Consider the following 12711-nt stretch of genomic DNA (forward strand, 5'->3'; position numbering starts at 1 on the left):
CCCTGCAGCACTCCGCTTCTTCTCCATTACTCCAGGCTTCTGGCCAACCATCACCACGTCAGAGTTCCCTACAAAATCAAAAGTGGGCTCAGCATAGATGCCTACTGTCCTGGAAATTGCAGTTACGTCAGTTAGTCTGTAAGTATCAGGCAGGGCTGGCGCTACTCACTCAGCGGCTCCTGCGGTACAGGGAGGTGCCGGACTGAAGAGGCGCTCAAGCCTCTCCCTGCACTACCACTCTGTTTCTGCCGGGACACGGTGCCTCCTGTACTGCGCCTGTCATATAGACAGCGGTGCCAGAAGCACAGCAACAACGCAGAGCTGACTACCGTGAGTGTCCCAGTTACCAGTATTTTCAGCAATAGCCTAGACACCGCTGGGGCAGCTGCAATGTTGCTGTGCTTTGCGCTGCCTGTGTGACATGCGCGGGACATGCCTGGAGCTGCAGCTACAGCATGGACCAGCCCTGCTTTCTCTTCACTGCCTAGGGTAGGCGTACTGGGATGGCTGCCACCAACCCCAAAACTGCTGGAATAGGGGGGAGGGGTAGGTTGTGTGGTAATAAACACTTGCTGAGTGCTTTAACCGAGGCATGAAACCCCAAGTAAGGAGCATGTAACCCCTGTATTTGAGCAAGAAACCCCTGGCAACGAGCATGTAACTCCAGGCAATGAGCATGTAGGTAAGCGCCACTTATGTGGCATAATATATAACCGGCATTACGGTGTGGTATAATATGTATTAGGCATTATGGCGTGTGTTATAATATGTAATAGGCATTACGGTTGTGGCATAATGTGTAATAGGCATTACAGTGGGTTATAACATGTAATAGGAATTATGGTGTGTGACAATGTGTTATGGGCACTACAGTCTGTGGCAATCATGTGTAATAGGATTTACAGTGTAAATTTTGCCGCGCACTGTCACTGGTTTTGGTGTCTCTGTGTGTGTGTGTGTGTGTGGGGGGGGGGGGGGGGGGGGGGGTGGCGGGCGGTACCAATTTGTTTTCTAATACAGGGCATCAAAATGTCTACATATCTACATAAGGTATTGCTGCTACTAAGCCCATTATGTGTTTTTTCATCATGCGCCTTCAGCAGGCATTGAGGGCGCAAATCTTTAGTTTGCAGGGGGGCGCCGAACACCCTTGCACCGGCCCTGGTATCAGGGTGTAAGTCGACACCCTGATACTTACACAGGGTTGAAGTAACCATAGTGCTGGCTGAATCAATATTCATTCCCTTAATATCAGGGCCGGATTACATAAATTATAATTGATCAATCAGCAATGTGTTAATTTTCTTATGAAAGAAGATATAGTATAAACCAGGGGTTCCCAAACTTTTTTGAATCACGGCACCCTAGAGCATCAAAATGTTTTTAAGGCACCCTTAGTCCAAATGTTTCTTATTGAGAAATTCAGGAAAAAATATAAAAGTAAGCGTATTGTGCGCATATGTCACAGTTATTTGGTGAGGGACAGGATTTGCTCCTGTTTGTCCACATATATTATGATTGGCAGCCACTTGCACTGCTTTTGCCTGTTACATTGCGCATAACTAATATGAATTGATCCTGGTCCACCAACCCAAGGCACCCCTGTAAGTGTCCTGAGGCACCCCAGGGTGCCTAGGCACACAGTTTGGGAACCACTGGTATAAACTAAAAGGCAAATCACAAAATGTTCCCTAATGTTCCCAATATCTTTCATAATATAAAGAATAACACAATAAATCGGCATTGGCAATTATCTATTAATCAATTACTTATGTTATAAGTATTTTCTTGGAATGCACCAATGAATCTTTGATGAATGAATTCTAAGAAGATACAAATAACATAAGCAATGGATTAACAAAAATGGGGGGAAAATGGGACTCTTAATACATTTGTTAAAATTAAACGACATATACACAAAAATTGACAAACATAAGATTACCAAATGTAGTTCACAAAAAATTAGTAGTTAAATAAAGTTAGTTACCTAATGGAATATAGCATAGATTTGGGGGAGTTATTTTGTTTCTATGCAGGGTAGATACTGGCTGCATTATTTTTAAACTGCAATTTAGATTTCAGTTTTAACACACCCCACGCAAATGTAACTCTCTCTGCACATGTTACATCTGCCCCACCTGCAGTGCACATGGTTTTGCCCATTTTGAGAACAAATTTGTAGTGCGATCAGATCTGAGTAAGGGCCATAGTGCTGTTGTGTATGAATAATTCACAATAACTGATATGTCCGGCGCCACACACTTGAAAGCCCGCTGCCAGCCATTCACACACTGTCGGCGCCGCTGATTAAATGGCGCCACCTAAGTCTCAGCTCCTGGACGTCACCAGGGCCCACGAACGGTATGCCGGGCCCCGGTAAAATTTGGGGGGTGTGGCCTAATCGCAGGAGGCAGGACCACCTCCTCCGATTAGGCCACACTCCCAAAATGTATAGGGGGTGAAAAAACACTCTAAAGTTGAGAGGGGGGGGGTATGTTATTGTCCCCCCCAGCAGCAGCACACCTACAGCATGTGCTGTGCTGACAGCAAGCTCAACATGAGCTCTCTTGCTGTCATTGAGATGCTCAGCACAGCACATGCTGTGGGTGTGTGCTGCTGCTGCCGCCCAGGAGGTCCAGCTAGCCCGGTTTGATTAGTACCCCCCCCCCCTCTCTATGGCCCTGGACGTCACAGAAATCTCAGAAGCCGCGTTGGTGACTGTGAAATCCTGCTAGAGGCTGACAGTGACTTCAGCAGCCCCTCGACAGGCAACGCTGGCAGCGGCTCTGTAGTGGGAAAATCGGTGACACAGATGAATCATGATGTGCTCTGATTTCAGTACCAGCGGTGTGCGTAATTCAGGGGGAGAGTGTGGGGGTCCTGGGACAACCATCCCTTTTGCCTGGTCTCCTTGGATCTGGCCATTCCCAATATGCACAGATGGGCAGCAACCAAATTTACAGCACCATGTTTTATTTGCACATATGTACAGTATATAGGCAATACCCATTCTAAGTGGTGAGAAAGTTTGCTATGGGCACAGTAAACAAATTACTACAATTGTGTGGAGGAGGGGGGTGGGAGGGACAGGAGGTTTGTATGAAGAACCCTTCATTTTGCATGTGTGAATCCGAGTTCTGGATACGCAGACAATAAACTGTATCTTATGCATCAGTTTTCTCACTTCTTTCCCTGTAAATCTACAGGAAACATTAATCTTTCTGAAAACTCTCAAGATCTGAGCCATAGTTCTAGGAGTCACTGGTGCTCAATTAGTCATGGAATTGTCCTGGTCTCTTATCAATAAATTGAGTTTATACATAGACACGCCGAGGGCGGTATAGCACACTTCGATATATCACATTGTATTATCCACAATGTCAGAGTTCCTCTTTTATGAAGAAGAACCTGTTCACCCCCCCCCCCCCCCCCCCCCACCCCGTACTTCTCATGCTAATTACAAAATTATTTGCATATCTTGATGTTCTGGGGATCTGCAGAGCAATGCATCCCAATGTTTCCCCTTCTCTTGCAGAACCCTTTTCCCCATACCCCCGGAATCCATACTGATAACGTATATACTTAGAAATTAAGGTAAGAATAGAGTTAGGCAGTGTGGAACAGTGACTGGAAGTGACTAAATTATTATTTCTACTACTTAGTATGCCTATGTAGGAAGATTTGATTGAAAACTCTTCTAGGAATGACTAATGGACGTAACTAGAGGTGTTGGTGCCCAGGGAAAAATGAAAAATGCCTCACTAAGATGATAACAGGAAGGTCACAGCGAGCCAATCACCGTCAATGATGTCATCACGAATGGTGCCACCACAAGGCCAGGGAAGTAGTCCGATGGCAAATAAGGGGCAACATTAAGCTCCTAAATATAAACATAAAGATGTTATGAAGGGGCATCAGCCAAGAAGACATCGTTCATGGGCCAGCTGTAGAAAGAGCTTTTTCCTGTGTAGAACCAATGAGTTTCATTCCGTTTTTTTCTTGTTGGGCCAATGTATAGGTTTTTCTTCTGTTGAGGCCAATGTGTGTTTCCAACAAGACAGTCCTTATACCCTGTGCATTGAGGCCATGCCCCCGACTTTTATGCTACCGCCCCCCCCCCCCCCCCCCCATTTCAGTAACGTGATAATGTTCTGTCAAGGTACATTGTGAATACTTTTCAGATTTTAAAGTAGATCGCGTCCAGACCAAGTAGGTAAGTACTAGGGATGGAGTTAGGGTTAGGCTGCGGTGGGTGGAGGGCTGGTTAGGTTTAGGCTGCTGGAGTGGACAGTTAAGGTTAGGCTGCAGGAGAGGCTAAGATTAGGAGGATCAATATAGTTAATTTAACTGGATTCATTGTGATTTTGACTGTCAGTACTGTATTTCATACCCAACCCACCCTAGGTGTACTATGGAGGTATTTTAGCCGGTCCCTCCATTAGGTTTCTAAGGGTCATGCATGACTGCTGGATTATTATTGACTAACAGTTTCTTACACAGCGCAGCAAGTTGTGTTGCACTACAATTAGAGACAGAGATAAACAAACTGGGTAGTTGCAGACAGTCAAAATTGTAGGTGGGGCTTACAATCTATAGGGAGATAGGCATTGATGCACAAGGATATGTGTTATCTACTGCATAATGGTCCACCAGATTGCACAGGTTCTTCGTGGGCTGAATGCTACAGTGACCCAGCAGTATTGGTGTGGGGTCAGGGGGATGGAAAGGTGAGGGAGAAGTGAGCATGATTTTGCTGTACAGCGGGGATGTCATTGGATGGCAAAGGTCTATGAAGCTTATGTTGTCTGGAGAGGTGAGTTTTTAGGCAATGCTTGAAGGTTTGAAGACTAGAGGAGAGTAATATTGTGCGATGGAGGACATTCTTCAGAGTGGGGGCAGCCCAACGAAAGTCCTGCAATCATGAATAGGATCAGGTAATGCGTGGGGATGAGAGACATAGATCTTGTGAAAAGTGAAGAGGATGAGTTTGGAGATATTTTGAGATATATGTGGTTGTAGTTTGGTTTATGGCCTTGTGTGTAAGTAAAATTAAGTATATTAGCCTTGCAGCTGCATTCATGATGGATTGTAGTGATAAGAGATGGGATTCAAATCTCCAGATAACGTTACCCTATACTAGTCTACTGTATATACTACTCATTCCCAAATTGTTCCAGAGAGTCCCTCTCTATTGGCCACAAGCATTAGCTTCAAGGGGTCCCAACCCACAAGGCATAATGCGGAGGCAGCACCTTAGTCATGGCGGTTAATATTTCTCCCCTTACGCCTCTTTGGCATGGCCATAAAGGACACACGGCCTTGCTGAAAGGGTGTGGCTTTGAGAATCCCACATGTACTGCAATCCAGGGGTGTGGCATCATGGGGGACCTGCCCAGCATTCCCAGAGGAGATGTTATGCTGCACCCAGAGAATCTGGTTGCACTGCCAGCTCCTCTTCATTGACAGGACCCGGGGGGAGGGTGCTGCTAGAATGTCACTCTACAGCACCCATCTCCTTGTCACCGTGGACGATCCAGTATTTTGGTGTCACCTCCTAGAAGGGCGACACTTGTGATGCTTCTGATGTAATGCTATCTCACTGCTACTTGCTCTGTATCCCAACGGGCTCTTATCGGAGTAACAAATGTTTTTCACATTTGCATAAAAAATGTGGATTGTGATAAATATCCCCCTGAAATTGTACAGCGCTGCGACATATGCTTGTGTTATGCAAATACAAAAACAAAAACCCTGACCTCTGCAAAATCCTACAAAATAGATGCACAAAGAGATAAAAATGATGACTGTACATTGCACTGGTGTGTAATATGTCTGTTTGGAGCACACAGTGTTAATTGTATGATGAGCTGGGAGGAAACGTGCTGGTACTTAAAGTTCCCAAGCTTTGTGCCTGTTATGAATAGGAAGTCTGCATAGGAGTTGTGAGGCAAAGCGTCTGAGTGATAGAACAAGCTGTGAGTGATGATGCCAGGGCACAGGGCTGGTGGTCCACCTCAGCATCTCCAGGCGACTCACTCTTAACACAATCACACACTGGGAAGCATGAAATGCGGAGCTAAAACCCATTTCCATTCAGTCAGACTGGTCTTTTCCACAGGCAGGGAAAGGCTGCTTCCACTCCTATCCATGAATGCAGCTCTTTAACATTCTGACCTGGCAGAGCCACCTAATCCGCTGTAAAGTTTGATACAGGAATGATTTGTCAATTTCAAGGATGATATCAGGAGAGTGGGAATCAGAGGGGCTGCAGACAGTGGGAATTGTTATGATCATTTGTGCATCCCTGAAGCTTCTACATCTGTTGGGGCTGATCGACTTCTCGGAAGGTAAACTTGACATTTATTCCTGTATTTGAGATTTTCTTTTCTAATTGTCGTAGTTTTGAACTCATTATAATTGCACGTGAAATTCTAAATGGTTGTAAGTCCCAAACTACTGTACAGTCGTCTGAGTATTTGTAGACGCAGAGTTGACTATTGGTAGAATCCTTTCGGGTGACCTGTGCCAGGAATAAATAATTACTTGTTATAATTAGGTCATTGGTTACATTGCGCTGCTCAATACATTGAAGTTTAAGCAAAAGTAAATCGATGGCAGATGTTGAAATGCTTACATCATAATAAGACTATTTCAGGTCTCGCAGTCTACCTAGACAAGTTTTCCTTGCTGTACTGTATAATCTATGGTGGTAGGCGTAACCCCAGTACACGAGATGTACTGTATTACATAGTACTAGGATAACGTACAACCTTACAGTGCTACATTTAGATGCCTCAGTTTGTTTCAGGAATGTGTTATTCATTTTTCAGAAATGGGAAATCGCAATAAAAGTTGTCCTGTATCTTAATAGAAACTGCCACCCTGCATTAATAATGGCATTATGATTTTTAATTGCAGAGCCTTGTTCCTTCATCATTCATATGTTTTAATTACTGAAGGTAAATATACTTGCACAGTAAAGAGATTTATCTCGAGTACAACATAAATGGTGTCTGTCCAGCAAACCCAGGTTTCTTTACTGATTACTCATTTTATGTCACATAAATCAAACACATTGAGGTTTCTTTACTGTACATTTATATCACAGATGACATGTACATATGACACTATTATTATTTTTTAAATATATTTAACTTTTTATATAGTTTTTATTATTATTACTATTATTATTATTACTAATAATAATTAAAAAATAATGTTGATAATTGATCACAGAATATTTGACAAATATGCTCTAAGGGGCGTATTTAGCAAAGCTTGAAGACAGAGGGCCTTATTTTGGTTCATTCTTTCTGACAAATTCCTTCTTAGATGGACAAAACCATGTGCACTGCAGGGGGGGCAGATGTAACATGTGCAGAGAGAATTAGATTTGGGTGAGTAATTTTGTTTCTGTGCAGGGAAAATACTGACTGCTTTATTTTTACACTGCAATATAGATCTCACTTTGAAGTAAAACCCCACCCAAATCTAATTCTCTCTGCACATGTAACACCTGCCCCACCTGCAGTGCACATGGTTTTGCCCATCTAAGAAGGATTTTGTCAGAAAGAATGAACCAAAATAAGGCCCAGAGAGAGATAACATTGTGTGAGATAAGGTACCAGCCAACTAGCTTCTACTTTACATTTTACAGGTTGTTTTTGAAAAATGACAAGCCAATTGGTTGGGACTTTATCTCACCCAATTTTAGCTTTGATAAATATCCTCTTAATACGTGTGAGATTATTTAATACAAATACTAAATTATTATTATAATTATTATTATTAATAATATTATTATATACAATACAAAAATAAACCTTTGTAATTGTGAGTTTCCCTATAATTTGGGGTGTGAACTTAACATAACTTAAGTGAGCAATACAATAATAAAATCTGCTACGCTTTGTTATTATGTAATTAGCTATGTGTGGAAATTGTCTAAATAACTTAGTGTTTTCTGATATTTGCATATACACCCTGTGGGCTGTCTGGCAAAGTGATTTCCTAACATGCAATCACCCGCCCCCCGTTACTCTCTAGGGCACTTTCTGTTAACATTTTTTTTTTTAGATGAAAACTCCCAGAATTAAATATACACACGGAGGGAGGGGATGCAAATCTCTTTCCTAACCCATTATGCTCTGACAACCACAAAATGACTGCTGTCTGATTTGTGTTCAAGACTTGTGTATGATTCAAGACTTGTGTTTTGAGGAAATCTTTTCTTTTTTTAACATCATTTAACATAGTGTATTATATTTTAAAACATTTACTTTAATGATTTTTTTTTTTTTTAAAGTAAATGTGGGTAAGCATTACTGACTCACAGCACTAAGGGGTCTTTGATTCCCAGCAAAGCCCCGTACGGGGTTTGTATGTTTTCCTTGTGTTTTCATGAGAATACTCAACGTACTCTGGTTTCTTCCCACAATCCCCCAAAAATACTGGAAGGTTAATTGGGTTCTCTAACAAAACATTAACCCTAGAGTATACACAGTATGTGTGTGTACATGTAGTAGAGAAAGAGACTGTAAACTTCACTAGGGCCTGTTGCAGGGCTATGAGAGCCACACCCCCTACACGCATGACATCATGTGGAGGGAGCTGGTCACCTTCGTCAGGCATACTTTCCTACTTTTGATGTCAGGGAGATTGTGAAGGTGAATATGCACTGCTATATCTGAGAGGTGTGTCTTAAAATAACTTACTGTACTGTATTTGCAAATGTAGATGAGTCCCAAAGCAATTAGTAAAATTGACTGTACTTGCTGAAGAAATTACACTGATATGTGTCAGGGCTTGTTCATGTATTGTGTCTTACACGTGGTTCCATATAAGTGTCCACAAGAAATGTTATTTAAAATACATGTTGCCATAGGCATCATTGTGCCTTATAACCAATGCAGGGAAATGGCACTGGTGATTCCATTTGAATGTATATATCTCTGACGTTTTCCCCCCAAAAGTTACAGCTGCATAATGAGGGTAAGGTGCAATCACAAATCATAATTACCGGAGGGAGCTTTGCAATAATAATGCCATCTCCATATGGCATTTATAGAGGCTAACCTCCATTTCCCCTACTCCTGCTCTGGTTTTCCCACTGCTGTAAGGCAGAGCACAGCCCAGAGCCGGCTTCTGTGATCTGTCTGTGGGTGGTATTCAATTACATTTTTTTTGCACATATCATGCTCATTATGGTCAGGTTTAGCCACGCATTTGTGCATTTCAGCTAACCACCCCTGGGAAAAGCAAGCTGAAATGCTGGTGAAAAACAACTGAATACTGTTCTGTGTGTCTAAATAGAAAACAGGTTGATCTCACAGAAAATAAATAGTTATAATGGAAAATATATTAACTAAAGCTTGCCTGAACCCAGGACCCGTGATCTCCTTCTTTGTGACCCGGTTAGCTTATATGCTGGAAATTTCACTGTTCCTCTGCTGAGCACACAGCCCAACCAACTGGGCGACATAGAAGGAGCTTACTGTTTACCAATCCTGATGGAACAGGCAGCAGAAGATCTGGGGAACTGGGGCAGACACATAAGGGGAGGGGAAAGTTTTTTTGCAAAACAATACGATGAAAATTGGGGTGTGTTGTATCACACCGACACTCGGGATTCCGAAGTCATTAGCGTGACGTCGGAATCCCGACTGCACAGTGGGGGGAGCGCAATGAAGCCCCTTGCGGGCTCGCTGCGCTCGCCATGCTGTGGGCACTATTTTATTCTCCCTCTATGGGGGTCGTGGACCCCCACGAGGGAGCAGTCGGGATTCCGAAGTCGGAGTAATGACGGAATCCCGACTGTCGGTGAGACGTCCGGCACCTGAAAATTGCGGGGAGGGAATTCCCCAACACAGAGCTTTCTCACAGGCTTTTTCTCAGAATGCATGTTTTAATACATTTGTAATTTATTTTCAGACATTGCAATGGGAATGTAGGCAATTGTATTGCATCACAACCATGTGGATTGTTATAAATATGCCCACTAATGCTCATTTATACTAAGCAGCAATACTGTATAGTGTCATAGAATGGTAGGGCAACAAATAATGAATACTCTCTTATTATATACAAAGGCAGTGGGAGTTGTGGATATCACTTATGCTGCTTTCACATCGTAAAATGAAGGTTTGCACCGGGACTTAGAAACGGTTCAGTCCTGGCTCGAACCTGCATTTTGGAATGTTCACATCCCCACAGCGAACCGGCATTATTGGCGGTTCACTGACGTCATTTGGGGGCGTGTCGGGGAGTCAACGCATCATCGGGGGCAGGGGAAGAGGCGCTGCCTCCTTCATAGTGTGAACGGGAAATGGGTCGCTTTTAACCCGTTCACACCGCTAAGCAACACGGCAACTAACCGGTAAGAACTCTGATTTCTTACCAGTTCTTATTGCTGTGTTGCTACCCGTTTTCGGAACACAGTAACCCCTTTCACACTTTCACAACGCACTAGATACCGGATCAAACCGGCTTGTACCCGGTAATTAGTTGCGATGTGAAAGGAGTATTAGTGTATCCCACACTGCATCAAGTTTGGCCATTTAGTGTTTCCAGCATTATTCAGTGGGCCGTGTGATTTGTATCGTGTTCTCAAAAGCACCAAGATGTCGTGGCAAGGCCTTCCTCTGGGACTCCACGTCTACCACACAAGCATCACTAAACCCCACCTGTAACCGGCTATGCTCTGTGATGCTGGGTATAAACTTGGCACTGGTGTTGATCTGTTGAATCATCAGTGAGTGTGAGAACAGTATAGGGACCCGTTTTTTTTATATGAATAATATGCAGCTGATCAGTTTGTTACTTCACCAAGGCTTTGACCTGACTAATAACCATGAGGCCTGACCAATATTCATAACTTGCTCGCATTTACTGGGTACATTCTGATGAATATTAGCACTGGCACAGTACCTTGATATTTCCACAGCATGTGCTGTAGGTGACAGGTTCATTTTAGTCCTAAATTTAAAATATTAAATTTGTTTTTTTTTTGTAGTAGTATACATATACAGTCCCCTGGGAGTTGTACAGTGGGGCTGCTATACCTGTCTCCTTCCTCTCATTTGCATACGGTACTTTGTCACAAGCACCTAGCAAAGGGAAGAGAGAAAGCAAGTACACAATTTGAAAATGAATAATATTAATAATAATAATAATAATAATAGGTAATTGACACTAATGGGTCCAATCTATCTTTCTATCTATCCTTCTCTCTACCAATGACAACCCACCCCGGAGAACTCCTTTGCTTCCCTACAATTCAGTTGTATTATGTACTGAGAATTATGGTGCTAATTGTTGCTTGTATTCTGTATTAGTTACTCTGATGTTCCGGTCTGTGTACCCTGTATTGTTCTATTTTGGTTCTAATTCAACATCATGTTTTAGTTGTGGCAAAACCACCCTCAAGTGTTTTGATATTTATCAATGATCATCATTGATAAAAAATGTATAAAAATAGCTAAAATCATGTAATTTTGCAATCCAAAACCCCAAATTTGCATTTAAATCTTCATTCTGAACCGTAGGAACATTTGAACCAGAAATCGGTTATATATATGTGTAAAGGTCTTCAGGGGCAAAATGTAATAAGGTGCGATTTTTAGTAACGTTTTTCTTGATGGAAAAACGGCCAAAATCGCACGTTCACCGAAAATTGTAAGTGAAGTAACATGCAATGGACCATATTCAGGTCCGTTTGGATCCCCCTGCGTGTTTGCACGGGGGACTGATGGTGTGCATCTGTGCATGCGCAGCTGCAGTTTCTGTGCATGTGCAGATGCAGGGCTTGTGCGGAGGGTGGGTGGGGTTCTTTGCGCTGGGGGACCCGCCCATGGGAACCCCCACCATTTCATTGGCATTCCCATGAACAAGCTGGGCGTTCCCATGGAAATCGCCCGGTGACGTGGGTGCCAGGGGCGGGCAGCTGACATTACTGGATGTCAGCTGCCCACCCACTTTCTACCAAATGCGCATGCATATGAAATGATGCAGGTGTTCCCCAACAGCAAGCGAATGGATGTTTATGTTAAACATTCATTTGCAGCCCATGCAAGTGTACGCGGCGTGCAAGAGGGAGCGAGCGTAGAGGCATTCGGCGGACAGGGTCTGGTGGACGCAGCCTTACGAATCAACCAGAATAACTCCCAATATGTAGTAAAAATAGCACATTTTGCAGTGACCAAAAAAAAAATCACAAATGTGATTTTTTTTTTTTTAAACATTTCCAACAGTCACCAAAAAAAAAACCGACCAGGTCCAGGCTGGTGAGTTTGACAGAACTATGCACGGATCAGTGAGATCTGTGCATGGTTCTGTCCAAAAAGTGTGTAAAAATGTAAATAATAATAGAAAAAAGGCATCAGGCCCCCCTTGAGCTGGTCTTGGGAGTGATGGAACTTGGAGATAAAGAGAGCGGCAATATCTAGTGAAGTGCAACAGGTGACTTAATGTAATCAGGTGACATGTATATGAAATTCAGGATGGAAGCTGGAGAGTGGTTTTGATATTACTACATACAGTCTTGGGACTGTTCAGCAGCAGGTGACTCTGTTCTGACACACAACATTGTGGCCTTAGCCATAGGAGCGGACCGAAGATTAAGCTGTATAAGTCTGTGCAGCTGGTTTATTCTGTGCATTGAGTATCCAGGGAAGTGAACCGCTTTTTATAACTTGTTGGAGGGTGCTGTGATAA

General features: G+C 43.0%; 1 protein-coding gene across 6 annotated transcripts in view; it reads left to right on the forward strand.

The window, feature by feature from the left end:
* KCNIP4 (potassium voltage-gated channel interacting protein 4) overlaps positions 1 to 12711 on the forward strand; it is a 567010-nt gene that overhangs the window by 292051 nt on the left and 262248 nt on the right. Inside the window, exon 1 of one of the 6 annotated variants that reach the window (XM_083161407.1) lies at positions 5921 to 6347. The exons of 4 other annotated variants lie outside the window; for them this stretch is intronic. In XM_083161407.1, coding sequence (XP_083017533.1) covers positions 6236 to 6347 — 112 coding nt within the window. In that variant the 5' untranslated portion in view covers positions 5921 to 6235. Of the gene's footprint in view, positions 1 to 5920; positions 6348 to 12711 lie in introns of those variants that run through there. One more of the 6 variants, XM_083161409.1, reaches the window with a different exon arrangement.

Source organism: Crinia signifera, chromosome 1 (assembly GCF_055691185.1).
Source record: "Crinia signifera chromosome 1, ASM5569118v1, whole genome shotgun sequence".
Lineage (NCBI taxonomy): Eukaryota > Metazoa > Chordata > Amphibia > Anura > Myobatrachidae > Crinia > Crinia signifera.